At 32.7% G+C, this 26,257-nt stretch overlaps 1 protein-coding gene across 1 annotated transcript in view; it reads left to right on the forward strand.

Moving 5' to 3' along the window:
* Positions 1-25,916, forward strand: part of LOC141449976 (uncharacterized) — a 100,015-nt gene extending 74,099 nt beyond the window's left edge. Inside the window, exons 2-4 of the mRNA XM_074119956.1 lie at positions 3,613-3,687; positions 23,015-23,256; positions 24,527-25,916. Coding sequence (XP_073976057.1) covers positions 3,652-3,687; positions 23,015-23,256; positions 24,527-24,854 — 606 coding nt within the window. The 5' untranslated portion in view covers positions 3,613-3,651 and the 3' untranslated portion in view covers positions 24,855-25,916. The remainder of the gene's footprint in view (positions 1-3,612; positions 3,688-23,014; positions 23,257-24,526) is intronic.
* The last annotated feature ends 341 nt before the right edge of the window (positions 25,917-26,257 follow it).

Here is a 26,257-nt window from a genome sequence, read left to right on the forward strand (position 1 = left end):
TCTACATTTTACAACGGATCTTACAAGACGTTTTATGTAATTATTTATTTATTTATTTTTCCTTAACCTATTCATCGTTCAACATTCAGAACACGTACTGAGGTTTGCTGTTTTTTGGACAACTAAACATACACAGGCTGACTGCAGTCTCACCTTACCACCTTTATCTTAAGACTTACATATCTTAAGCAACTAAAATAATTAGCCATAGGAGTCTCTGTGAAAGTATATATTTCACTTTAAAATTCTAAAAACTTATAAGGATGAAAAATTCTTTGTTAAATTGAGAATATTAATTTTTAACTTTTTAAACTTGTTTTTCGATAAATGAGGGGGAAAAAGCTAGAAGGCGCTGGCCTAGAACTGTCTAGGAAGCAAAAAAGCTTGAGTAATTTACATTAAAAAAATATTCTGTAATAGCAGTCCATAACTTTTCTTGTTGCTATTATTAAACAAAATTCTAACCGGCAGTTTTCATACTAAATTCCAGATTAAGAGAAAGAAAAGAACTATGGCAAATAAAAATCTTAAGAGATAGTGGAATCACGAAGGTCGTTCTCAGAAATAATAAGGCGGAAAAGTCCACTGATAATTAGGGTGCAGTTATTGCTAATGCAGTTGCAAATTAGAGCATTAAGTGGGAGGAAAACTCACGCAGAAATACTAAGAAATGAAGGGAGCTGATTTCCCTGCAAATAAGTAACAAACAAATTAAGTACTTGAAGTAAAATCTTTACAAATGTCGGATGGAAGAACGAACGTTCATGGCAAACAATCCCAAAGCACAGATCATTAGTTTTTTCCTCCGTAGTTGGTTGCCTGAGGAAAAAGACTTCATCTTCAATTGAATCGGTTATTGCAGAAACGAGTTACAAAACCACGATTTTTCAGGTGACTGCAGAAACAACACTTGTGCAGCACATGAGTTCTTTCTGGACTAAATGAAATATTTACACGGCCGTTAAGACTGTTTAAACTACTGCAGATGTGTTATTTCTGCACTAAAATGTGCGTTAAGGCTCAAATTATGGAATAATGTAAAAAAACCCAAAATGACCGAAATGTCACATGTGTTGTTTCTGCAATAACTGATTCAATTACATGTTCATCCAGCAACTAACAAGACCCGATACATTAAGATTTACCTATTCAAATTAAAAATGTTGCAATCAGGAGTACTTCCTTCCTAGATTAGAACAACCTTCACACTCTTTGTTCTCTGCTAGAAGGTATTACATTGCTAGGGATTCATAATTGTTACTCATATTCGTATTGTTAAGAAAGATAATGAAATGATTTAGTTTGATAGCCACTTGATAAATAAGGCCAAAAAAATGAAATAATTGTAGGGTTTTTTAAAAGAAAAAATAAAAGATGCTACGCTAAAACCATTTTTTAGAGTGGCTCTGGAAACCTCGGAACAGTATTTATATTTTTTCACAATTCAGTTTGAAAATTTCAAACTATCCAAATTACTACCATTACCATACTGCGTATTAGAAACAAAAAAGACATCAGTTTCAGGCACATTCACTCAAAAATAGATCAGTGCTAAATGGTACTAGAGGCACGTTTTGAAAATTTATCACCATAGTCAATGACTTGGCACTGAAGTTACTGGCGCACGATAGTTTGGTCAACTTATCCTATTTTTTCTATTTATTGAGCGTAGTTTTACAGACGTGATGAAACAATTAAGAATACTAGAGTAATAAAACAATCAAATAATAAATAAGCTAGCTTGACCTATAATATTACACATAAAAGATATATATCTATACAAAAATTAGTTATACTAATAGTTAAAGAGCGCAGCACTGACTAGGGGCAAACCTTGGAGAACTCTTGGCAACTCCTGTTTCCCTGACAATTGATCCTACCTTTTTGTCTCTTACAGCGTTCATCGTTCCTTGCGTGGCATGTGCTTCTTCTACCACCACCAGTTCTTCTTTATTAAGAATTCTTTCTTTCATTATTATCGTATTGTGAGCAGACTTTGCTTTGTCCTAATGCGCCTTTTCTTTATTTTCGTGCGATATTGTGAAATAACACACTATTATGTTTTAACGAAATAAAAACAATGTTAATTTTGTACTAATAATAATCTAATCAATTCATAAAAAAATAAATGTTTAGTACATATTTGAAATAACAAATTATTCGTAAATAACCACTTTTTTTTACTGTTTCCACAACTCCTGCATCACAAGATATAAAATGGTAAAAACAATCAAGCAATCCATTTTCTATGAAGATATTCTTAGGGAAGTTCTGACAGAATATAAGCGACAGACATCCCTTTAAAGTTTCATTTTAATTATGTTTTGACACAATTCTAGGTTGACAGATTCAGTTGATCGAAACAACGAATCTACTTCTTTAACTTTTTTTTTTTAGTTCGAATTCAAGCCTTTTCAAACTTTTTCCACGGATATTACTAATAAGAGGTTTCGTTGAAAACAGGAAATACGATCCTAGTCCAAAAAGAAATAAGTAAGTAAACCCAAATAATATAGAAGCCAACCATCGACTAGTTTAAAAACTTGTATGGTTTAAGAAATGTGTCAGTAACATCTGGGTATGTAAATGGCTATTTGAAAAGATAACCGGTGCTTACTCTTTAAAAAGATTACAAAAGTACTATTTAGTGCTATAAAAATCTTTTACAAGTATTACTGCAATAATCTTTTGCATTTGCTTGTCTTCTTTATTCTCATTTTGTCAGCCTTCAAATCCATCAGTTTTAATGTCCAATTACTCCAATAAATCAAAGTATTTAAAATGTAATTATGTAATGGGTAATTGTATAACTATGTACTAGAAGAAATTCCAGATTGTTTATGTCCACAAGGTTGACTTCTTGGAACTATTTCAATAATAAAATTTGTTCATTAATAATATTTCACTTCTAAACATTTCACTATTTTAACTAAGGGCGAATGATCGATTTGACGATTTAAGTCAAAAGTTTCCCTTCTTTAGGAGCTTTAGTATAATCAACATAGAATGTTCATTGTAAATAATACTATACTGATATGTACTTTAATCAGTATTATCGATAAAATGACAGCATTGGATAGAGGGAATCCAGTGAAATATTTTGAGGTACTCTTAGACCAAGCATGAATTTTAACCATCTCTTAAATCAATAGTTGCAAAAACCAAACAAATTTTGTTTCTTATAACAGAAATACTAAAACTGTACTGGTTTAAAAGTAGTTTTGGTTTATTAGATTCATAATTGTTTTAATTCAATTGTGCTATGATAAGTAATGCATTATTTATTATTAACTAGTTAGTTAAGTATTTAGCAAATTATTTTTATTTAAGGATATATAAATACATCGTAATTTGGTATTACCTATTTTAAATGGAAGGAATTAAAATAAACGTAAAAAACACAGACTGAAAAGTAAACCTGAGCAAGTTCCAGTAGCAGTTAGTTTCAGTTTAGTTCACGAGTAGTTCGCTAGATAGCAGTCAGATGTACTTTCTTGACAGTTTAAACCTCCTCACCTAACTTTTCTCTTGTCTACTTAGTTAAGAAGGTTGAAATGTTTTGTTATTAATTCTTAATTATAAAGAAAAATCTAATGGATTTCTTTTTTTCAGGTCTATGAAATATTCCGTGCTTTTAATCTAAAAAATAAAATGAAGATAACAACTATTACGGACAGAATTGATAAGGTATGTGATTTTTAAATTTAATACCCATTATTTAAAAGAATAATTACGAATTTGCAAAAAAAATATATATAATTTTTACAAACTTGAATCCTCCACTGTAGCTATACACCCACACCTCTCCATCGTACTCAGCAAGTATTGTGAGGACGGTTCCCTTCCAACTTCCACGTGGAGAGGTATAAGACTGAGAATTACCTCAATTCCAATTGTGGGGATCAGTCTTTTTTTACTGACCATGTTCCTCAAGGTGCAGTTGCTCCGTAAGTACCGTGAGTATGTAGAGATCAGAGTTCGCCCATTAGTATACAATTTACCAATGATATTGTTTACATTTACAATACTCTGGTAGTTTCTTCAATTTACAATATTTTAGTAATTATCTTTACCATATTTATTATCTGTGAAACCCTCTATACCTCTTCTTTCTTTAATATTGTTAACGGAGATTCTGAGAAACTGTACACCTCAGTAATTCCTATATTTTCTTATTTTCGGCATACAGCCCTGAAACAATATGTGGTTAGTGCCTGAGAGAACTAGTAGTAAAATAATAGTGATAAATCATGTTATTAAGGAGTCAGAATTTTGTAACGAAGAAAAGAATAATAAGTTCTGCACGCAACCTTTTATTGTGATGTTATATTCTTAAATAAAATTGTAGATCTTTTACCATTACAGCTGGTGTGGCTACAGCGCTTCATAGAAATCTAACTTAATAAAAGTTGATCCAAAGCTACATAATATTATGCATTAAAAATTGTAATTCCACTGAATATTTGCATATTTTTATGGCTAACGTTGTTTCGTCTAATTGAGGTTATCCTCGTATTAGCCCATAAAATTTAAGTTGAAGACACTTATATTATCTGAAGACTTACATGTTTTATAGTCATGAACTGATTGAGACTGCGACGCGGTGTACGTAGAGAGTTTATAAATTAACAGCAAGACAACAGTTTATTGTATATACTTCATGATTGCTTTATTATAAAAGTGTTACTTATCTGATGACTTTAAGATATCTTACTCTTAAGTTGGCCAAGAAAGAAAATAAATATATGTACATTTAAGAGTTACTTTAATAAAACAAAATGTATTAACTTTCTATATTGTGGCGATTAATCATAAAGATTGGAGTAACGCCTTTTAATTAATGAACTGCGCGGTTTAGAATGAAAAAAATGAAAAAAGACTTTTTGTGATTGTAATCAAAGAAACGATTTAGTTACCTTTACCTACAGATGTCTGTCTTTCGAACTGTTATTATATTTTTTGATAGCCATTTGTTATTCTGGAAATGTTGTAAAAGAAAAACGTATTCATCTGAGCACATCATTCAATTGTAGAAGAGTTACAGCCAGTACGGTAGCGTTATTTTTAATTTGGTTAGAGTGTTTGGATGGTTAAACTGTTTGGTGACTCTCCGATAGTTATTCATTGCAGAACTTTTGGTAAGGGATGCCTCTATAAACAGAAAACTCATCAAAGTACATTTGTTCAATTTTTTGACAGAAATATAAAGGCAAACTGTTTTTTCAAAATGGCCATTAAAGAAACATTAGACGTGGATGTTCTTGTTCAAATTTCCACTTATTTCTTACATCTTAACGTTTATGTTCAAATCGGCAGGAGTCAACTAAACGCCAAGGAGAGTCTATTTATTGAAGTATTCAAGGGCTTAAACTTGGAAGCATTATTATAGTGACGGCAGGGAACAAAATCTTAGTGAATCATCACCGGGATAAAATCATGATTCCTGTCTACTTGGATAAGCAGATCAGTATTTTGCAGGGAAGTGATGATGCAAGTCCGTCTTCTTCACCACGCCCCTATCCAAAATAAGAACAACTAACTGGTTGCTCTGAATTCTTTTCTTGCAGTTGAATTGAATCTTCAGAAATCAATTAATTCATAGAACGTGGTCGTTCATGACATTGCACATTCCTCAAGTTATAAACGATAATTTAGTTCCTTAGAAAACTAAATTGATGGTTGTCAGAAATTGTCTTGATTTAATGAAAAGTTGTAGATCTCTAAATCAGTTTGTGATAAACAACATTTGCAAAAAAAAAAAAATATTTCAGATAAAAACAAATGTTAACATTTAATTAATGTTCCAGGGACTACAAAGGACAGATTTTTCACAAAAAAAAATCTCTGTAAGATTTCCTTGAAAAAATGCAATAGGAAAATTCCAGTTTTAAATTATTTAACAGTTCCTTTTTCTTTTTGTTTTAATTCTGCAGTTTTACTCCATTGGCCATTGACTCCTACAGTCATCGAAGCCCGAATTCGAAGTTAACTTGGCGAAATTAATGAAAAATAAGGAATTCTAGCCTAGTTTGACCGTAAAGACAGACATTTCTGCTGCTGTGTTTTAATATCCAAGCCAAGGGTGGATAGTACAATCTGGGTAGCCTGCATTTGTACATAAGAATGCAAAATCAATAGAAAAATGAGGAATTCTAGCCTAGTTTGACCGTAAAGACAGACATTTCTGCTGCTGTGTTTTAATATCCAAGCCAAGGGTGGATAGTACAATCTGGGTAGCCTGCATTTGTACATAAGAATGCAAAATCAATAGAAAAATGAGGAATTCTAGCCTAGTTTGACCGTAAAGACAGACATTTCTGCTGCTGTGTTTTAATATCCAAGCCAAGGGTGGATAGTACAATCTGGGTAGCCTGCATTTGTACATAAGAATGCAAAATCAATAGAAAAATGAGGAATTCTAGCCTAGTTTGACCGTAAAGACAGACATTTCTGCTGCTGTGTTTTAATATCCAAGCCAAGGGTGGATAGTACAATATGGGTAGCCTGCATTTGTACATAAGAATGCAAAATCAATAGAAAAATGAGGAATTCTAGCCTAGTTTGACCGTAAAGACAGACATTTCTGCTGCTGTGTTTTAATATCCAAGCCAAGGGTGGATAGTACAATCTGGGTAGCCTGCATTTATAGTTAGGGATGCAAAGTTAATAAAAAATGAGGAAATAAGTTTGAGATTTCAGCTTCATTTTATTAATAACCAAGGAAGTGGTGAAATGTTCCATTCAGCTAGCAAAGTAGTATCTGTAATTCATAATTCTGTTAGTATATTTTCATACATTGAGAGGCAAAGAATAACTGTTGTAAAGTGATTCGAATTTTGGCTGAACCATTTACTCTCTAGGCGTGATTATTAACAATATGGCATTCCGTATTGATTAAGTATAAATGGAAAGTCAATGGCGCTTGGTGCTTTTTTAATTCACAGCATGTTCCATTGATTTTAAATGTTACTTCAACACTTTGCTATTGATTGCTATTACTATTGGTCCTTTACCATTTATTTCTTTTTCTTATCAAACATTCTAACTACAAAATTCCCAGATCAAAGCCCAAAATAACTTAAACTCATTCATTCCTTTATTAAATCAGTAGCATTATGTACGAACGATTCTAATAATACTTCTGACCAACTACAGAATGGAAGAAGATAATGTATGAGTTGTTATTGGTGAAATATTTTTAGCATTCTATATTCTTGCAAAAGGAAAAAACTGTTCCTTTTGAAGATTGATAAATCCTTTTATTAGCTGTAAAAAAGAAAAAAAATCAACGTATATCAACGTCTTCCTGGAAAGGATAATAAAAATTGTGGCAGATAAATGAAAGAATGTCTTTCTCTTGTTATGCAAATCTTTCACTATATTGGATTGAAAGTTTTTGAAGAACTGTCAGTAATGATAACAATAAAGCAATAGCAAGATCCTGGTAAAATGCATTTATCCTTTTGTTCAGCCTTTAAACGTTCCCAACATGTTTGCGACCTCTCTTCATTATTATATATGTATACATAAATACTTGTATATTTCCTCTTGCTTTGTTGTCCATCCTGGAGACCTTTTGTCAATCATTAGTTCTGTATTTTTATTTCCATAACTTTGTTATTGTGTTTATATAAAGTATTTTTGTTGTTCAAGTAGAAATAGTTAATAAAATAAGTTTTAGGAGAGAATTTTTGAATTAATATTGTTAAAAATTATCTTTTATCTATTTAAACTATTATCTTAATAATAATAACACTTTATGTTCTTGTTTCCACATATTAACAATTATTTTTATGACTAGAACGGATGTGATTCTTTTCTTACAATTGTGGAATTTCATTGAAACCACTTGAATGAAAAAACACTTCCGCACAAGTTATGCTCAATATTTTTCCTACATATGCGCTTTAAATAAGGAAAAACATCAATTAGACACAATAAGTGATGAAACAACTCAAAACTAACCATTAGTGTACCAAGTTACTCAAATTGCTCGATGTTGATATGAAATGGAAATCAGGTACATACTATAAAGTAGTATTTTCCCGAACAACTGTAACCCTTGTGCTAAAGACTGATTTTTCACATGGCCATGGAGAAAAAGATTTCTGGTTCAATGAATTAATAGCTAAGCCCGTCATGAATCTTAAGGACAGGGTAGTTCAAGTTTGTAGTTAACATTGCAAAAATAATAGAAAAATAAGGAATTCTCGCCTAGAGAACGGCACAGGTGGACATTTTTGATGCTGTGTATTAATAACTACGCCAGGGGTGGATAGTACAATCAGGGTAGCCTGAATTTGAGCTTAAGAATGCAAGATTAATGGAAAAATAAGGAATTCTTGACTAGTTATACCGTAAAGATTAGGTTTTCTGCTTCAGTAAATTAATTACTAAGCCAATTACTAAGCTAATTACTGGTGGATTGCACAATCTGGGTAGCCTGCATTTGTACTTAAGAATGCAATATTAATGGAAAAATAAGGTTTTTTCGTCTAGTTTGACCGTAAAGATATCTGCTGGATATTAGTTGTTTCGGATACATAGGATGGATTGATAAGATTCTAGTATTAAAGGGTACCAAACTCTATTCTCTTTAAATATAACTGTTATAGCTCATTGATCAGATGTAGATAAATGGGTTTGGTACTATTAGAGAACTTTTTAGCTGACAGTAGATGTTATTTATATATCCACTTACATTTATAGCTATTTAAATACATAGATGTAGACATTACAGCCAAAGGCTATTCTTTGTTCAATATTCTTTACTTCCACATATGTATTCGAGTAAGAACAGATAACAGCCTCACAGGTGCTTGGCTTTGGATATTGGGGGAGATAAGCAGACTCTCTCTGTATGCTTCGTCGCTTCGTGACTGTCATTTACACTATCAGTCTTCCCATTGGTTCTTTATTTTTATATTACAACTACACTAACAATAATTACCGTAATTCTTTTGTTCAATTTATCTTCAGTTTAGAGCCGGCTTCTTCTTTTCCAAAATACGATTCTTGAAATATAATATTTCAAACAGACTAACTTTAAATCCTTAGTGATTTACTGTAGTCATTTTTATTATTAGAAAAATGAAATACCGTTTGGTTTACGATTTGTTTTTTATTAAAACGTTTTTTGAAACACAATAAACGTGTTTTAAAGTTCAATAAATTAAGGAGTAGGTAAGAGAAGGTATTGCCATTGGGTCAAATTGAGTTTCACAGGAAATTCAAATTGTGAGGTTTTCTTGAACCGATTTCTTTAAAATTCACATTTTATTTACCCACCTACCACTTTAATCTCAAATGTTTACCCGGCTTTGCTGGGGTTTACGTAAGGAAATCCCTTTATAAAGCTAATTTAGAATAAGATACAATTCTTCAGCTTATATAAAATCAAGTATTATTAAAATCATTGCTACAATTACAAATTGATCGGGAAAGCGACTTTACAAGATTAGGTTTCTGTGTGTTTTAACAAATTATCCAAAAAGTGCTCCATCAATATTAAATTTGGAAGCAACCTGTTGTAATAAACAATCATATTTATTTTAAATTATTTTCAAGATTTTTAGAGGCCACAGATCTTGCCTAGCTCTTCCTCCTTTTCCTTCTATCCTTCAATCTCCCAGTCAAAAACTGCCTTGTATATCTGGTATACAGGGTGTATGAGGAGGAATGGTCGAAACTTCGGGAGGTGATTCAGCAGCTCAAATGCTATTATTTTGCTTTATTGCTACTGTATTTTTTACTTCCGTTTTATTAAATAATAATTGTTTAAAAATAAAATGGTTACTTTTCTTTTTGTTCCTTCTCCAAAATTTGACATTTGAGTAAATTAGTAGTGAAAAGTCGGTTATGCAAAATCCCAGTTTTCAGCATTTACACCCCTCTGTTCGGGGTAGGGTTTTATTAAAAACCAAAAAAGTCCATATGATCTTGAAGCTCAACAAATGCGCCACTTTTTCTGAAATTATGTGACTCATTGGTTCATTAATCATAGAAAAAATGCAGTTGAAAATTTTAACAAAAATCATCGAGAACGAATTTTTTAGACTTAGTAAAAATTTCATTGTTTATAAGAAACGTTTTGAGGCTCTGTATTGAGCTGGTGAATCACTTCCCGAAGTTCGACCACTCCTCCGCATACACCCTGTATAAGATATTCTTTTTTAATTTAAAATTTTCTCAATTTGTATTTGGGTTTTTTACCTCAAAGTCTGGAATTGGATAAATATATATATGCATAAATATTTAACTGTGTGGAAGGTGACTGTAATCGGTTTAAATTATGATCAGCTTAGACAACCCTAAGAGATAAACAGTCGGCGAATTTTCTTTGATCTTTCGCTTAATTAGTAATCATCAAGTAGCTCAAGTAGTTGCAGAAATTAATGGTTGTCTATATTTATTTTTTTCAAAGTCATCAGAAATGATTAGTCTTTTTACCTTTTGAATTAAACTGGTTATTTGCTAGCAGTAGACGAGCCCTTTTATGGTTTGTTAGGATTTGATGGAGTATAGGTCCACTTAGTGTGTCCTAGAATTAGTGGCTGCAACTTTCTGCTGCAGGGCATCAAACGATATAACACAATGAGCAGTTTATTAATTATGCAGCGAAATTAACTATTTTTACGATTACGTTTTCTGTTTACAGGGTTTAGAGATTCTAAGGATCAATTTGATTATTAAATTGAAAGAATTTTAAAATCTTAGAATAAAAGTAAAGTAAAGTAATGCCTACTTTTTTCAGGCGGGTTTTACTACCAATTAGATGTCGTGGACAGAGGCGAATAACAAACATAATTTACTGTAAATTTCTTTTATTAACCATTAAATAAAATCCAAGGCTTAAGACCGGGGAATCGAACCCAGTACCACAATACATATTAGCTTTGCTGGTCTCGCCTCTAACCGCTTGGCTATCGTGGGGCCTAAAATCTTATAAAGCTGTTAAAAAGAGTAATATTCTACTGCAAAACTAACTTAATCTGTTTTGACAAGAGCACTTTATTCCAATCAAACTTTTCATTTATAAGATTGTGGCACTAAAGTTCAACTTTTTTTTTTTTCAAGTTAATGAAAACTTGATCCTTCTTCATAAGGACCTCCCCATCTGAAGAGAAGATTAACAATGAAGAGTGGTTAAGCACCCCTTTAGATACTTTACTTAGCCAATCCAGTGTTTAAGAAGTTAAAGGGTGGCCAGAAACTTAGTTAGTGTGGGGTCGTGGTGACATAAACACTTAATGAGTATAATTAATCATCGTCAGCTGTCTAAATTAGAAGTCAGCTGGCCCCCTGGACCAGTATAATCATAGAGATGGGTGCCGACTAATTAGCCATCATTTTCACATTCTATTTTATTATTGTCACTTAATTCTATATTTAGTCTTTTGAAGAAAAAAAAAAAAAATCCACAAAAAAGACAAATGCATTGTTTCCTTCCTTTCAGATTATTATTATTATTTTGCCGTTTTATGTAAATTTCAACTATTATAACATAAATATAACAAATTTCTAAAAATATATAGTATAATCATCCTAAACTGTATTTAATACAGACTTTTAATGGTTTCTAAATTAATATTCAGTAATCTTGGTAAACCGCCTTCATTAAATTAAATGACTTTTTCTAAATTTAATTTTGAGTCAAGAATTTAAGCAAAGCGAACAAAATTTCTTATTAAGAAACTTCCAGATTGATTCAGTTAAGAGTTGTCATTCATTTTCAAACCAAACCGGATTATTTTGTATAAAAATATTTGAAGTAATTTATTTTTTGGTAAATGCATTCTCAGATGTATTAAGACGGAGATTTTGGTTTTAAATGAAAATCTAACTACTAATTGAAATTCTCTAAAAAAATATTAAAAATAAAAGATTGATTTGTAAGCTAACAGACATGCTTATTGGCAAATAAACACTAATTTAGAATTTCACACGCAGTTACTTTATAGAGAGGGAGCTCTCTTGTTCATTATGAACTCTATTTTATTCACCTGATACAGATATTCAGTGGAAGTCATTAGGAAATATCCTTGCTATGCTATGGGATTTGACAGCTGAGTTTACATGCAATGTGTAATATCAGTTACTTAGTCAAGAATCACGATCCAATTTCACTACAATAATATTAATAAATACAAAAACCGTGATTAGTGGGATCTATGGGGGCCCGTCATGAAGATAATTGGAAATGGACAGATATTACAGAATGTGGAGTGACCCTTGCAATACTTGTTTGACAGCTGTGAGGAAAACCAAATGAAATGAGATTGTGCTGCTATCTGCGGTTTAACAATAAAAGCCAGGCCGGCGGCTCTCTTGTCATGGTCCAGTTTCCCATGTGCCCTAGAAATTCATAAAACCCCAAAAATAGAACAAAACCACAGAGCTGGCTCGCTGATCCATTGTTTTCTATTCTCACAATTTTCATCTTTTGTTTACATTCACGGGGAAAATATTCAGTTACTCCATTGATTGTGTTCTTATATTCGAGTTGAGGTTTCTACTTTTACTGTTAAGTAAAAATGGTTTAAACAAAAAATAGAAAAAGATAGCCGCTCTCTGACTGAAATTAACTCTCCTATTCTATTTCTTAACAGTAAATCTTCAGACATTTTACTGCAGTTACATACAATCATAAAGTTTTTCAGAATGTGGACACTTCTTGTGTTTAGCTAATCCAAGGACAAACCCAAGATCATCATCATATAAACTCATTCATATTTACTCATTCTACACCTTTACTATTATAATGGAGACCTACATTCTTCGAACAATCATTTCCTCTCATGGTATTCATCATACATCCAGTTAGAATTATGTGTGAAACTAAGTTTTCATTAGTTGAAAAATTGTTAAGAACAAAATCTAATTTAGTAGTTGATCGTTAAAGCTCCGCCATAGATATAAACGTTTAAGCAACTTATTTTGTTGAAGTAAGAGAAATTATTTAGTGTTAGCGCTAGTATTGTAACTTAATAATAAATGCATCGCTATAATTCCAAGTTCAAAAGTAAATTGTTCAAAAGGAAATACAAATCTTATTATTTAGGATTCTGAATTACTTTCTTTAATTGGTAAGTGTTTTTTATGTAAACCTCTAAAGATATTTATTTTTAAACAGAGATCCTAAAGGAATATGAAGTTTATTGCTTTCTGTACTTCTTAACTTGGATTAAGATTAAAGAAAGGAGCTAGAAGATGAGGCCGTAATATTATTTTCTTGCTACTTATACTTAATCGAACTTAACCCATTATTACGTGCACAGGGAGCCAGTCTAACTTAAAGTGGGAAAGACAGGGAAAAAGAAAAAGACAGAACCAATAAAAAACAAAACAAATAATGTCTTTGAAACCTATAATCGAGATTCCAGTGAGCTTGGAAATTGTATATAACTTAACAAAGAATAGATGGGTATGTCAGTTTTATTCGTTTTTGTATAAGTAGGTGGCCAGCCTTATTGTAGGTTAGATGCTATAGGCTATAGTTATTAAGTGGCTAACAATGGACATATTGAGGGAACCTTAGTACGGAGGATACGGAGGATACCTATCAAAACGAGAGAGTGAAAAAAGACCTACTGTAGAATGGTTTGTGATTACGTTGGGGAGAAAATGAGTAAGTAGCCTTCGCACCTATTTATGGATAATAATGTTAGATCCGTCAGTGACATCATCTAACATAGATTTTTGAAAGTTCATTGTTTTCTCAAACAATCAACTTTCTAACTTGCTACATTTTGAATGTTAAGTGAGAAATCAATTCAAATCAACTTCGATCTAAAATTACTGCTGTTACAACTGATTAACTACAGTTGGATGTCATTTTTTTTTTTCCGTATTTGTAGTTGGTTTTAAGTATTAAATCGTTGAATGGTGCGCTACAATTTTGGTTTTGCAAAAAACGCATTTAATTGTTCACAAAATTCTGCCCCAGTTTTGCTCATATACACATATGGCTGTTTTCTCTTTCTCTTTTCATGGTTCTAACTCACTTAGTTTCTTTCAGAGTTTTCAAAATATAATTCCTTTTTACTATTGGTATAGGCGTTACCTAGCAATTGCCTAAGGCGTGACTAACATGGTTTACAATAACTTTTATTGGCTCCCCAAACCGCCCCCACATTTCACAGTTTCAATTCTCCATTTTGATTGGTCAATTTTTTATTGTCAATTATTTCACATTGAAATACACTTTAAATTTTAATCAAACAATTTTTCTCCCGTATGTATTTGATGAATATGCAATAAAAATAGTTCATCAAAAAATACATCAAATATCGAGATTTTTCTGGCATAATATTTTCTGTTTTATACAAATACAAGAAGAAATGGAAAAGTCAGGGAATGTTGATTATTTTATTAGTAAATAAAAAAGAAAACTGCACAATGTTCACTTATGAATACGTCATTGTTAAAGATTATTCGCTTAAGGCTGCCATTTAACAAAACAGAACTGGTGGCAGTCGAATGTTTTCTAAAACCGAACGTTACTATGATATTTAACCCTATAGGGATGTGTATCGTCATCAAGAATATGAAGGACACTCTTAGAGGGCTGCCTTGCTACTCCTACTATCGCAATATACGATTATTACCTAAATTAATCGATAAACTTATCTCCTCCTCTTCACTATTTAGTCAGACGTATTTGTCATTCATACAATGGTTAATTAAAACGAATAAGAGTTTGATTGAATAACAGTGTGCGTATTCTATTTTTATTAAGAATCACTTATATTCATATAAATCTGTAACGGGAAGAAGGACTTCGTAATAAGGAAATAAATGATGATAGATTAGCCATCTCAGGGTGAGATTTGGCGTTAGTGCAAGCCCGATTGACATCCCTTCGTTAATGGTTGATAGCCTGGGCAATCGTTTAAGCATAAGTATGCCTTTAAAGCTGGATACCTGTGTCTTGCTGGAAGCTTAAAAGCTTGTAGTCTCTAGAAAGTTCTTGAACGAATTATAGTTAAGAAAGTGAGCTTTCTAAATAATAAAATGTATAAAGTAACTTTTATAAATAAGTTCTTACCATCTGATATAAATAAGTATGTTTATACCGCCATTTATTTCCACATTTCGATTAGCTTATGACAAAACTGTATAGTGAATAAATCTAAAATAGATTTATTACATGACAGAATAATAGTAAGGTATTGATGACGTAGTGTGCAGCTGAAGTCGCATCTATTGATGTTTTATTATTGCTTATATTTACTATTGAAGATGAGGGCGATAGAAAGAGAGTACTAAGGAGAGAGAAAATATAAAAGTGTGGGTCATGGCAGTAGTTTTAGCGAGTACATTTGAAACTAGTCACATTATGCGGGCAATATGTTTTCTCGCAAATGATGTGCAATAAATTCACTCTACAAAGAGACAGAACGTTTCAGCTACAGTCTGATGATGAATGGAAATATGAAAAAGAAAGAAAGGTAGATTTTTTTTTTCCTGCAATCTTTTAGAACTTAATAAATACTCAGTTATTTGCTGAACCGGAAATAAGTATTGAGTTCAACGATTTTGGTAAAGGAGTTCTAAAAGAACAATAACAACAGTATGGCATTGTAATCTGAACTATTTCCTGTTTTTTGAGAACGTACGAACAAGTATCTTTTTTTACAAATTGGTCTATGTTCAAATTTGATACTTCTAATCTGTATTTTTTAGAATTTTCTGGCAAACGACTCTAACGATTTCCAAACTCAATTAATTAATTTAATTATATTTAGTAATTTCAATAAAAAAAATCATTTCAAAAAAGATGTGGCATTGTTTAGGGTACAAAAGTCGCAAGAAGTTCCTAGACTGACTACTGAAAGGATTACTTTAAAAAGACTTAGGACAAAAAAATTTGTAGTGAACACGCTCATGGCTCTCCGTTACTACAATTCTCGAGGTGCTAATTTATACTGCGCATGATCATAGTACTTTCCTTACCAGTTTACAAGAGAAAGGAATAAAGTAGTTGGTGATTGAAGGTCATGGTGAAGAAGAATTGAGAAATCATGGTCGTACAGTTTCTTAATTACTGTACAAAAATAATGATTCTGATGAGGAGAAAACAGAAGAAAGAATGGCCGGAAATGGTGAACAAACAGAGAAGAAGATGCTTGTTGGGTGTTTTTGCTGAGCGGTGCAAGAGTTGAGACGCGACTTTGAAGGCCGTCCAAGGGCGGTCAGTGGCCCGAAGCCGTTAGATCATCCTCTAAAACACTTCATACTTCTCACTTTCCAGTTACATCCTGCCAACTCTGCACACATAAATGGACGTTGTGTTTTTTCCACCCCTCTCTCATGCTCTGGGCAGCCTATTAGCAACATGCGAGCCCTCTTCTTTTCTTCATTTCGACGAATTACTCGGAGGAGCCAACCGTTTAAACAACATACAAACTTATGAATATACTATTAACACAAAAATGAAATAACTGTTTAAAATTGTGTTTATTTTAGGAAGTGCTTTCTGAGTACTGAGACCGGAATCTTCTATTTATGACGTCACTTCTTTCTTTTTTATAGTTTACAAGTTAATTATTTACCGGAAGCTAACTCGGCACAGTAGTGGTTAGTGGCGAGGCTCGCAAAGCTAAAGAAGTATTGTAGCACCCGGCTTGATTCTTAGTTGGTTAATAGGAGAATTAAATAGTAAAGCATGTTTGCTAGCCACCTTCGTCCACTAAACCTAAATTTGGTAGTTGGGCCCGCCTGAAAAAATAGGCGTTATTTTACATTTAACACTAGATTTACCAGACCAGTCAAAATGACTGGTCTTGCAATTTCAATTTAAAATTCCTACTGCATATAACATTTTCTTTCTGTAATGATATCATGACTTTTGTAGCTATAACTAAAGAATCAGATTTATGAACTTTATATTATTTTATATATATTCGTAACAAATATATTTTTTGTTATTGACACTTGTACCAGTACCAGTCCAAATGACTGGTGCAAGTTTCTATTTGATGAAATGACATCAAAGTAAGTACTGCAACATTTTTTCGGGACAAAATATATGATTCCGGGAAAGTGTTGTTACGATTCTAATCGTGTGGTATAGTAAAATCATTATCGCTCTGTAATAAATTCGGTTAGCAAACGTTATCGCAACTTCATCGCTAAACTACTACTATATTCGTTCATTGAATTTTGAGGCGTCGGCTGTAAGATTTTGTTGTGACACTGGTAAAAAACATTTATGTAGATGTTGAAGTATTCAAAAATAGATTCTTCAGTAAGAAGACTAAATACAGAGAGAGATACTATCCTATTATATATAACCTCGTACTATTAGTTCCAACTTATTTTTATGGTTATCGTCAGGCCCTGAAAATGGCAAAACGAATGAAACCTTCTGCGTATTTGGAAAATCTAACCAGCATACCTATGGAATGGTCGGATGTTGAAAATGATGAACTATATGTTGGCGAAAGTGAATTATTAGAGAACCAAAGTTATTGACACGGCAGTAGCGATGACAGTATTATTATAGAATATAGAGAGTAGTGATAATAGAATTTCTGATAAGGACAATGGAAATGAGCCAAGCGACAGTGATTACGAAAACATTCCAAATCAACGTAGACGAAGATGTACACGATTGCCTTCCCAGTACTGAAGAGGAAGATGAAAATGAAATACAAGATCAGCAAACTGAAATTGCTTCAGGCGGGGAACTATTTGGAAAAACAAATTGAAGAAAGGGGTGTTTCTGGAAGATTACCAGTTCAGAGTATTTTCAAGGATGAACCCTGAAAAAAGAAATATTATGAAGGGGGGAGCTAAGTAGCGCATTTTTATTACTAATTGACCATCACATCTTAGAACATATAAGAACTTGTACAGAGTTAGAAGCCTCTCGAGTTTTGGGGGAAAAAATGGACACTTACGCAAGCAAAATTGAAGGCGTTTATTGCAATATTGTATGTACATGGGGCGTACGAAGGAAAAAATTTGAGACTTGAATACTTATGGAATAACAAGTGGGGACCAACATTTTTTTCTTCAACTATGGCTAGACGTGATATCACCGAGATTCTATGTTAAAATTTATGCGGAAAGTGTACACAGAGAAAAGTCTACGTGTGTAAAAATTGTGACCGATTTACAAAAAACAACTAAAAGTTTGATTAGTTGATAATTTCTATAAATCTATTTATGTATTACAATGAATTATTAAATTTATTTTGTTATTTTTTAAAAGTAAATAATGACTGGAAACCTCACTGAGCAATTTTCTTAAAGACAGTTTCATTTTGACTGGTCTTGGTAGAAATGGGTATATTTAAATAGCTGGTAAATCTAGTGTTAAGTGTTAGCAGTTATCTCAAAAATGATAAACGAAAGAACGTTATTAATTAAACTAACTTGAAAATATTTTCAAACGAAGTCCATTTTCAGATGAGGACAGTAAAGTTAGAAACCAGACACTTAATTTCCATAAAATAATATCAACAGAACTCAATTTGTTAACACTTTTAAACTGATAATAATCAAACACGTAGGAATCTTAATTGATCCTTTATAAAATTTCTTAACCAGGCGCGTTGACAAAACCGCTTCCGCATTTTATAGTTTAAACTTTGCAGAATTGTGCCCACTGTTTGGTTGCAATTTGTTGCTAATAAAATTTATTACCAGTGAGTAACTTTTTTTTTATTGCAAAGCAAACAAATATAATGGCATTAAAAGTTGCACACAAATCTAGAAGTAATTTCTTTCTTTTTTTTTTCTACCACTCTGCCATTATTATTTTAATACCTGACATTTTTTGCATAACTCACATTGAAACACCTACAGTTTTAATTAGGCAAGCTGGAGAAGAAGAATGTTTTAATAAAAGGATCCCCCAGGACTGTAGAATTTTTGGCATTAAAAGGAAGGAAAAACAAAACAAAAAAAATGGTTTAAAACATTCACTGGGCTTTTTGTTGCTGGAATTTGCGCAGTGATGGCAAAAGTTCAGCCTGACTGGACTTTGCAGAGTTTTGAAACTAAGGTCGGCTTCAAGAAAGAGTATTTGTTTTTTTGCTGCTGTTTCCATTTTTTATTCTTTTCATGTTCTTCCTATCTGGAAGATTGTGTTTAGCTGGGATGAAGTTTGATTGTAAGCTTTACGTATGCAGATGGTGTAGTTAACATTAAGTTTTGTGCCAGTTAATTTACAGAAGATTCTTAACGAATTGAAATGTTATTGTATTCTTTGGAACTTGATTTATAACAATTAGCCATGTTTTTTTTAAAAAAATGTATTACTATTGTATTATTATTATTATAAGAATTATTATTATTATTAGATACTACCTGCAGTGTAACGAAGAGGGGTCCTTCGGTTAGCTTCTGCTTACCGAACAGTTTCTCCCGATCTACCTCCTCGCTCAGGAGCGAAAGGCCATATATGAAAGAACAGGAGAAAACCGATGGCTAATTAAAATGGAGGCAAGACGAGACACCCTGAAGAAGTGGCAAGTAGAATGGGAGTCCTGTAGCAAGAAGGCAGCATGGACAAAAGAGTTGATTCTTAGGATTAAAGGATGGTATGTTAGGAAACATAGTCAAGTAAATTTCTACTTGATTCAGTTTCTAACAGGTCATGGCTGCTTCAGAAAGTATCTGAACACCATGAAAAAAGTAGAGAGCCCTTGCTGTGTTTATTGTAAAAAAGTTCAGGACGATGCACGGAACAAATTTTTCGAGTGTAAGAGATGGGCCATCAAAGAATGCAACTGGAGTTGGAGATAGGAGGAGCATTACCCCAGAGAATATCGTGGGCAAAATGTTAGCCGATATTATTATTATTGTTATTATTTTTTTATTTTTTATTTTTTTTTTTTTTTGGCGCTTTAACAGCTGAGGTTATTAGCGCCTCTAATATCTGTTCTTCTCGAACATATTGCTCCACTACTTGGGATGGCAGATGTTCTTGTAACCCATGCGCATCCGACGCTGAACCTTGACCAGCAAGGTTAGTGGAGCTCCAGGTTACGAAATTGTTATTGTTATTATTATTATTATTATTATTATTATTATTATTATTATTATTAGTCATTTCTGAGGCCTGCGATGCGTCGATGCCCCGCAAGAAGAAGATGTTGAAGCCCGGCAGATCCCCAGTCTATTGGTGGAACGAGGAGATAGCAGAATTGAGAAGGCACTGTCTCCAACTTAGACGCATAGCTCAGCGTTCAAGAGGAAGAGAAGAGGTGCTGGCAAATCAAAGGGCATACAAGGTTGCGAAACAGAGACTCCGGAATTCCATTAACAGAAGCAAATTCACTTGTTGGAAAGCACTGGTAGAAGATGTAGACCGTGATCCGTGGGGGCTAGGTTATAGAACCGTAAATAAGAAGTTGAGAAGGCCTGCAGGTCAATGTCTGATGGATGAGATCGAAATGGGAAATATAGTGAACGATTTGTTTCCCAAGCTCCTAGGAAGAGAAAATCTAAGGGTCAGCTGCTGGATTCGAACCCGGGACCTCCGCGTGGGAGTCCAGTATGCTAACCTCATAGCTAATCCCTTCCCTTATTATTATTATTATTATTATTATTATTATTACTATTATTATTATTACTATTATTATTATTACTACTATTATTCTACACTTCAGGGATTAGGCAACATGCCTGTTCCGTCTTCACAATTCCTTTTTCTTTTTTTCATCTCCATCTTTTCAATGGTCATCCTATTCTAGGTTGTCCTCTAGGGCTGTATTTGTTGACCATTACCGGTACTCTTCTAGTTGGCGTACGATTAAGGTGCTCCCTCCACCTCTCTCTACTTCTATAAATTCCTTAATATTGTATATATTCAATTCCTCTCGTATGTCAACATTCCGTATCCTCTCTCTTTTTGTGCATCCCTTAGCTCTTCTTAGGAATCCGCATCTCTGCACTTTGTATAGGTATTACTTTTATCTTTAGCTCTGGTAACCCAAGATTCGCTTCCGTAAGTGAGCAGCGGCACAGCCATAGTTTTGTAAAATTTTAATTTTCTTTCCGGTTTTGTTTGATTTTTAAGTGTTCTGTTTATTGCACCATAGATAGTGAAGAAGTAGTAGTGTAAAAATGAACTATAAGTTATTGTTAATGTGACAATTATTAATTATTTGCAAAACCACATAAAAACGAAGTACCTATCAACAACATCAAAGTTAGTCAGTCGTGCAACTATTTACATGGCCATGGTTATTTACTGTAAAGTTCCTTTCAGATGACCTAGATAGCAAAGTGCATACCCTATGACAAAGCATTATATAGCCAACATTAAGTTGACTCATACGCTTAGAATTTCCACAGTACCAATCCAAGAGGATGATGGCTGCGACGTGCTGGTTTAGCATGTCCTTTCTCCCTCTCTCTTGCTCAATCCCTCTCTCTTTCACACAGACTCAATCCATTGTATTCCAGGAAAGTCAACAATTATCTGGCGCTCTTCATCTACATTCTTCCACTCCTTCCACGACGGTTTGTCATTAAAGGCATCCAGCAAGAGATCATTTATTCAGCGGAGTTTCAGCTTTAATAGAGTTCTTAAAATTGTAATCTAGATAAAAAGTTTACCATAAACATTGCACAGAGAATACTCATAAGATGTCATAACCCAGTTTGCCACTTAAAAACGTTTCTTTATAACTAAAGAACTCCAAAAACTTTTTTTTGGGGAGGGGAGAAAGAAACTATTTCTAATGAGTGTGATTCCATCGAATCCCCTTCCGAGAGCCTGGGTTTTCTTAGCATTGGTATTACACTCCGGGAATAGTTGAAACTTCTGTAAGCTAAGCAAGCAACCACAGTTTGTAAAATGGTAAGCAACTCGTTCTCTTGTAGGTTCCTGGACAGTGTAAGATGCACGGAAGTGAATAGACTAACCTCTGCAATAGTGATTTACACTTTCCATCAAAGTCTAGTGTTTTCTAACATAACTTAAGATAGGGCAAACATTCCTTGTTCTTTGTAAGATGCTCTTACCTTACCATAAAGATAGATCATAGGCTCATCTCTGGAGCAGGCACAATGAAAAGCAAATTAATGAGATTACAAACGGAATAACGGATAAAAACAGAACATCTAGATGGCCCTTCAGTGGATTTCTGGATACTTTAGAGTTCGTGAAGATGAGGAGGCTGATTTACCCAATGAAGGATCCATTATGACACAGCTACAGAACCACTTCGATCTCGGGTTAGGGAGAGCCCACAGAGTAAGATGGAAGAGTAGCTTGGGCTAGGCCCGCAGGGAACCAACTGGGTTACAAACTCGTCAGCATACTAACGGAATAGAACTACTTAAAATCATGCAAACGGTTACAAACGTCCTGAGAAAAATAAGTCTTATTTACACGTAAGGTATAAACTTCAATTTGCAAAATTTGAGCACTTCCTACTATTAGATGTTAGAGAAAATATATATATTTTTTTAATAACTTAATGATAGGCCAATATTATTCTAAAAATGATTTCCCAGAAAGTAAATATTAAAGAAGACATTATCTAATTCAATGATCTGTGACCACCTCACCTCCGACACTTATACCTTTCGAGTCAATTTCGCCATTCAACTTACGCTATATATTATTTTATGCTAACTATAGAGTGAAGAAGGAATTCCAAATTTTATGAAATTCCGTTCTGGCAGTTTCACGAGAAAATAGACTGCCAGATAGGTAGCGTAACTAATGTGGTAAATGGAGATTCTAAGCGACATTCGGTGACATTAGCATTATCATTTTAGCTATTCTATTCAGCTTTTTAAGTAGATTCAAACCTTGTGAACAGTGTTTACCTGAGTCCAGTAAGTTTACTAGTAATTTAATAAGTAGAAGATGATTGCTTTTAAGACAACATTCAATTTAAAAATGGTTATTTGATAAAAAGCTATTGTTTTAGGCAACAACAAGATACTACAATAGTTCTCTGATTTTATCCGTCGAACGCACTTTTTTCATATTGCAAACTTGTTTTAATACCACTCTATTTATATTATATTTTAATTCTTGTTCCAGATGCTTTTCTGGATATTACTATCAGCGTGCAGCCTCACAGTTGGAACTGCTGCTGAAGATACAGAACCATCATCCCGATCTGCTAAATCACTTGCATATTTCTCTGAATCCTACTTAGATGCACCGCCAGTTCTGCTTGACGGAGCGGCTGATGAATATTCAGACTACACTGAACAGTTTGTAGATTATCCTGGTGAATTCGGATCAAATGATCTTTCCAGTAGAGCAAGGCCTGGATCTAGGTGAGTGGTAGAGGTTTCATTACACAGTTAACAGATAAGTCTGTTTAATGTATTTAGGTAAATTATTAGCAGTCCCTAATTCCTTTGTGAAATAATATTGCCATTGTTAACTTTATTTAAGTCTATTATTCGTTTATCCTAAGTGCCAGAAAGTCATTGTAAATTTTCGTGAATATCTAGAAGGAAAACCATTTAATTATTCTATCTAGATAGTAAGATCTAATCAAAACGACAAGTAACTAACAGCGAAAATAAAATTCTCAGAGTTCTGTCCTCTCTAAGGCAATTTGGGGAAGTAATCTTGCTCCAGGGAGTGTTTATCTCAATCTTTCTCGGCTTCTCATTCCTTGGATTTTCCTAGAGAGCTTGAGTGATACCAGGTTTTGGAACAGAGTAATCCTTTTTGGAATATTTTTTGGAAAACGGGAGAAGACTTCATAACTTTTTCCAGAAGAATGCAACGCTGATATCCAAGAAGGTAGAAGTGCTTAGTTCACTGAAACATTGGACACATATGCCCTGAAACCTTTCTGAGTCTTAAATTTCTTAAAGAAGAAGACTGAAAGTGGTGGTATTTGGCTGAAAACTAGGATGAAATGAAAGATTTTTTTCATAGCTGGTTTGATATATCTCTTCAAGAAAGCCCCTTCTTTCTATTAGATTGAGTTTTCTTTTATGATTTTGAGTTCTCCCTCAACATTTTCCATTAAGTTCAACTTCTAAAGCTTAGAAAAAGAAGACAGGGTATGTGTTTGCAACATGGGAATTTCTATTTGGATTAGTAGATGAGATAGAAAAGTATTATTTTTTTAAAAAATTGTTTTCAAAGCATTTCTCGGGGCACATCGAACTGAATCGAAAATGCGCTTGTTTAAGAGTCAATTTAAAAAGCCTACCTGTTTCGATTCTTCCTTAGTTCAATCAAATAACTCCTTCTTTGTTTGCACCATTCTTGATTCCGTTCCATCTTATTATATGTCTTAGTTTTGTAAACAGCACTGCGAAACAAGTCATGCCAAAAGAACCTTATTTATTAACTAGCCTGGATTGGAAAAATTAAAAGTTGCTACAGTTGAAACAATTAATTTTAAAATTTAATTTTAGGCATTTTAGGAATTGTTTCCAAATTAATGGACTAAAACATTAACGAGAGTCTATTAGCTCATTATTAGTAGTGAATAACAATAAAATACATGCTAAATAAATACATAAGAAATTTCAAAAACAGCTAAGAAAGCAACTTATAAAGATTTTTTTTATTACATTACAGACCGAAGCCAGATTCGCCAGTCTACTACATCAGATTACCACCTACCCCGTACATGCTGGTACCCGGGGTTGGTTACGTCAGCCGGCCGCCAACTCTACGTCCACCGCCAGTTGTACAAACACGACCGACTTCACAGTTCATCAACCTGCCGGTCAAGTTTGTGTCCAATGCCAAACCTACTGGTGTTTACACTTGGAAACCTGACAGTCCAGTCACACAGCTTGACAAGGGACCTTATTTCTTTAACGGTCGACCAACAGATATATTCTTATTGAGAAACACCTATAATGCACTCTACGATGAAGGTTTACAAAATTTCTATCCTTGAGAGGTTTTTTGTATTTTCTTTTTTTTTTTAAGAAGAGAGAACAAAAATCAAAGATTGTTTTATGTAAAGAAGGAGAAAGGTCATTTGTAAATAATGATAATAATAATCATACCTTATATATAGTGTAAATAAAGATTACTTCACTCCGAAAAATTTAATAAAAAAAACTGCGTAAGAAAAGTAATGTTTCGAAACAACCATTAATACTTAATGAAATTTAAAATCATGAAGTTCTAATGGAATCTAAATTTAAATATGTTTTAATAGAGAACAAAATCAAATCTCCTCTGTGTAAAAAAGTCAATTGTATTGGAACCATGCATCACAAGAAAATAAATTGTATGTATTTCTTTGTGACAGAACATATTGACTTACACACACAATAAAACAATTTGTAAAACTTTCACATAAAATGTTTGTAAAATTAGATTTCTTATATTTTCTTTTCTTTGTAAAATTTTTAAGAATAGAATGTGGAAGGTATTCTTTTCTATTGTTTGAATAAGAAAGCATTTCGCTTATTATTAGTCTGCTTATTATAAATTCTTTCTTTCCTTTTATGTATACTTTTTTAATTATTAAAAATCAATTATTATCTGAGTTATTTAAACCAGCCAGACAAATAGCCAGCTTTATCAAATAAATAATTGTAATAAATGAATTTTTTCTTATTATTATGTAGGATAAGGGATATATTAATACAAAATATTTTCATTAATTTTGTATCCAAAATATATCTAGTCTTTATTGAAGTAATTATTTATTGGGAACACAATTGTACAATGCACTCTTGTTTACAATTGTATTCCTTTTTTAATTAATGGTAAATAATGTTTCTTTTTTATATTAGATTAAACTTTTTTAACTACGTATTTAATAATTTATTATTATTTATTCAATGGCTGTTATTATTGTAAATACTTTTGTAAGAAAAAAAAAATCTTTTTTTTATTTATTACAATAAGGAGTTTTAAGATTAGTATAAATAAATTGTCTAACATTATCATTCAAATTGCTACTTGCTGAGTGTAATTACTTTCAAATTTTGAACTTTAAACGAAAAACACAAAAATTTGGAAATAATAAATACATTTTTTTAATTGAATATCATTTATTCCATTTTTCCTCATAACTAGGCTGTACTTATCACAAATAATATCAACCGCGACTCATGCGGCTAAGTCCTTTTACTTTCTATTGCCATTGCATGAACATGTTTTGAATTTTCATAAAAAAAAAAAAAAAAGAAGAAGATTTTGAGCAAGAACTATTTCATGAATTACGCCAGGGTGTGTTATTCTCCAGGAGTTGAGTGGTTGGACAATTTAATTAGAGCGTAGGATAGAATGAAGAATGTTACAAGATAATATGTACTCTGTTCATCAGGCTTTGGCACTAGAAGT

The sequence above is a fragment of the Rhodnius prolixus genome, unplaced genomic scaffold (assembly GCF_049639745.1).
Source record: "Rhodnius prolixus isolate KJV_2025 unplaced genomic scaffold, Rpr scaffold_2, whole genome shotgun sequence".
NCBI classification, from domain to species: Eukaryota; Metazoa; Arthropoda; class Insecta; order Hemiptera; family Reduviidae; genus Rhodnius; species Rhodnius prolixus.